The 3,335-nt window shown below is 40.0% G+C and overlaps 1 protein-coding gene across 1 annotated transcript; it reads left to right on the forward strand.

Moving 5' to 3' along the window:
- Positions 1–1,513: 1,513 nt before the first annotated feature.
- Positions 1,514–2,974, forward strand: LOC124896194. Its single transcript, XM_047407718.1, has 3 exons — positions 1,514–1,555; positions 1,735–1,971; positions 2,729–2,974. Exons 1-3 carry the CDS (start codon positions 1,514–1,516, stop codon positions 2,972–2,974), a joined length of 525 nt encoding a protein of 174 aa, XP_047263674.1.
- The last annotated feature ends 361 nt before the right edge of the window (positions 2,975–3,335 follow it).

Here is a 3,335-nt window from a genome sequence, read left to right on the forward strand (position 1 = left end):
ATTCGAAAGAAGAGGAAAATTATCTAAATAATCATGGAGGGGGGGGATTCGAGGCAATAGCCAAGGAAATAAGGTTGGAACTATTACAATAAAGCTGGTTACAGGGATAGAGATCAAGGGATCTGGAATATAAAGAATAATAGGAGTGGACTATATGAACCTCCTGGAAGTAGAGATAATGCCGTAACTAGCTCTGGAAAAATGTCCATGGAGGACGTAATGGAGAAATTATTAAAGGGAGTTAAGGCTACCAACTCTGGGGTGACTACTATGAAGAGTGATTGTCTTCTATGATCCAGTGGGTAAACTCACACTTTAACTTCTATCAAATAGTTAGAGCAGCAAATGAGCCAACTCTTAGCAGCATTGAATCAGAGAAAGAGCGAAAATCTGCCAAGTAATACAGTTCAGAACCCTCAAAATGATGGCTCTTAGATGGCAATTACCATACAGAGTGGTAAGGTATTTCCAGGCCCATCTGTGGGCAAAGCTATAATGGAAGACGTGATTGATGAGGATATTGAGCATAAAAAAAGTCATCTAGTAGAGTCTGAGAAACGTGATAAGGTTACTGATAATACATCATCCAACTATCAGCAGGTTGATAAGTTAGAGAAGAGTAATGGAAAGAAGGCTGAAGTGGTGGTTACTATGCTGCCAAAACCACCGCCTCCATTCCCCCATCGGTTGAAGAAGAGGGATGATGACACAAAGTTTGGAAATTTTATGGCCATACTTAAGTAGTTAACAATTAATTTGCCATTAGTGTAAGCATTGGAGAAAATGCTCGGGTATGCAAAGTTCATGAAAGACCTTGTTACGAAGAAGCAGACAGTTAGTTATGATACGGTGGACAATCTCCAGCATTGTGGTTCTATTTTCACAAGGTCGTTGGTGCAGAAAAGGCAGACCCAAAAGCATTTACTATCCTATGCACTATTGGGCCTCTTGATTTTGTAAAAGCTCTATGTGATTTGGGAGCCAGTATAAATTTGATGCCGCTTGCTGTGTATAAGAAATTGGGTTTGAGGGATCCTACTCCCACAAACATGAGATTATTTATGGTGGACAGATCTGTGAAGCGGCCCATGGGGATTCTATATGACGTATTATTTAACGTAGCTAGTTTTATATTTCTAGCTGATTTTGTCATTATCGATTGTGAGGTGGATTTTGAGGTGCCCATAATCTTGGGTTGATCTTTCCTCACAACCGGAGTGTACTTATTGACTTGAGAGAAAATGAGCTACTATTCAGGTTGAATGATGAAGTAGTTCGATTTAAAGTATGCCAGTCCATGAAACAGCATAAAGACATAAGCATTTTTTTTATTACAACAGCAAACCCTGTGTAATCCCACCAAGTGGGTCTGGAGAGTGTAAAATGTATGCAATCCATATCGCTACTTTTGAAGAAGTAGAGAGGTTTTTCTATTGTGGATGTTTATTATGAGGAGGAGCAGGAAGTGCCTATAGAAGAAAAAATTATTGTGGAGACCTTAGCTACTGTATTGATGAATTTTGATCATGACGGTATTGAAGATTATGAGGAGACGGTGTGTGCCTTAACAGGCATGGGGTCTTATTCATATGCACCCAAGAAATAGGATTTGGACTTAAAAAATAATCCAAGTCCACCTGCTAAGCCTTCTATCGAAGATCCATGAGGTATGTGTTCTTAGGCAGTGGGAATACACTACCTATTATTATTGTTGCTGACCTGGGTGAGAAATAGGTGGAAGCCCTCATCTCTGTTCTTAAGAGATATAAGAGGGATATTGGTTGGACGATTGCAGATATCGCCGGTATCCCTCCTAGTATATGTACAAATAAGATTCAGCTAGAGGAGTATTATGTTCCGACTACTAAGCATCAACGTCGTCTAAACCCACCTATGCAAGAGGTGGTAAATAAAGAAATCATCAAGTATCTAGATGCAGGAGTAGTATACCCCATCTCAGATAGTAAGTGGGTAAGTACCATTCAGTGCGTGCCCAAGAAATAGGGCATGAAAGTGGTGGATAATGAGAAAAATGAGTTGGTTCTACTCAGGCCTGTTACTGGGTGAAGGGTGTGTATGGATTACAGAAAACTCAACTCGTGGACATTGAAGTACCAATTTCTAATGCCTTTCATGGATCAGATACTTGATTGGTTGGCGGGAAGAGGTTGGTATTGTTTCTTGGATGGTTATTCTGGTTACAATCAAATTTCTATAGCCCCGGAGGATCAGGAGAAAATGACATTCACCTGCCCATATGGTACTTTTGCATTCAAGCGAATGTTTTTTGGATTGTGTAATGCACCCGCTACCTTTCAACGGGGATGTCCATTTTCTCAGATATGGTTGAAGACACTTTAGAGGTGTTTATGGATGATTTTTCGGTGGTGGGAGATTCGTTTGAGTTGTGTTTGGTAAATCTTAGTAGGGCCTTGCAGCGGCGTGAGGAGTTCAATCTTGTGCTTAATTAGGATAAATGCCACTTCACGGAGAAGGAGGGTATTTTTGTCGGACACAAAATTTCAGCAAAGGGGATTGAAGTCGATCGATATAAAGTTGAGGTTATAGAGAAGCTTTCACCTCCTATTTCAGTAAAGGGGGTGCGCTGTTTCCTTGGTCATGCAGGCTTCTATCAGAGATTTATAAAGGACTTCTCAAAGATTGCAAACCCTCTTGCAAACTTTTTGAGAAGGAAGTCAGATTCTCCTTTGATGATGATTTCTTAAAGGCATCTGAATGCCTTAAAGGGAAGATAGTTGATGCTCCTATTGTTTTTGCACCGGATTGGTCAAAACCGTTTGAGATCATATGCAATGCAAGTGGTGTTGCCATTGAAGCTGTGTTAGGACAAAAGAAGGACAAATTGTTTCATCCAATCTATGATACCAGCAAAGCACTTAATGGAGCTCAAAAGAACTACACCATCACAGAACAGGAACTTCTTGCAGTAGTCTATGCTTTTGAGAAGTTTTGAGCTTATTTGCTAGGAACTAAGGTGGTGGTCCATACTGATCAAGCATCCTTAAGATATTTGATAGCGAAAAAGGATGCAAAACCAACGTTGATTAGATGGGTGCTACTGCTTCAAGAATTTGACTTTGAAGTCAAGGATAGGAAGGGTTGCAAAAACCAAGTGGCGGATCATCTGTCTAGGCTGGAAGTTGAGCAAGTAGCTAGAGATAAATTTGAGATCAATAATGCATTTTTGGATGAGCAATCTTGGTTGCTGTTATGGAAAAAACACCTTGGTATGCTAATTTTACAAATTATGTGGTGAGCGAGGTGATTTCGAAGAATCTTTCTTTCCATCAAAGAAAAAAGTTTCTCCATGATAT

The sequence above is a fragment of the Capsicum annuum genome, chromosome 2 (genome assembly GCF_002878395.1).
Source record: "Capsicum annuum cultivar UCD-10X-F1 chromosome 2, UCD10Xv1.1, whole genome shotgun sequence".
NCBI classification, from domain to species: Eukaryota; Viridiplantae; Streptophyta; class Magnoliopsida; order Solanales; family Solanaceae; genus Capsicum; species Capsicum annuum.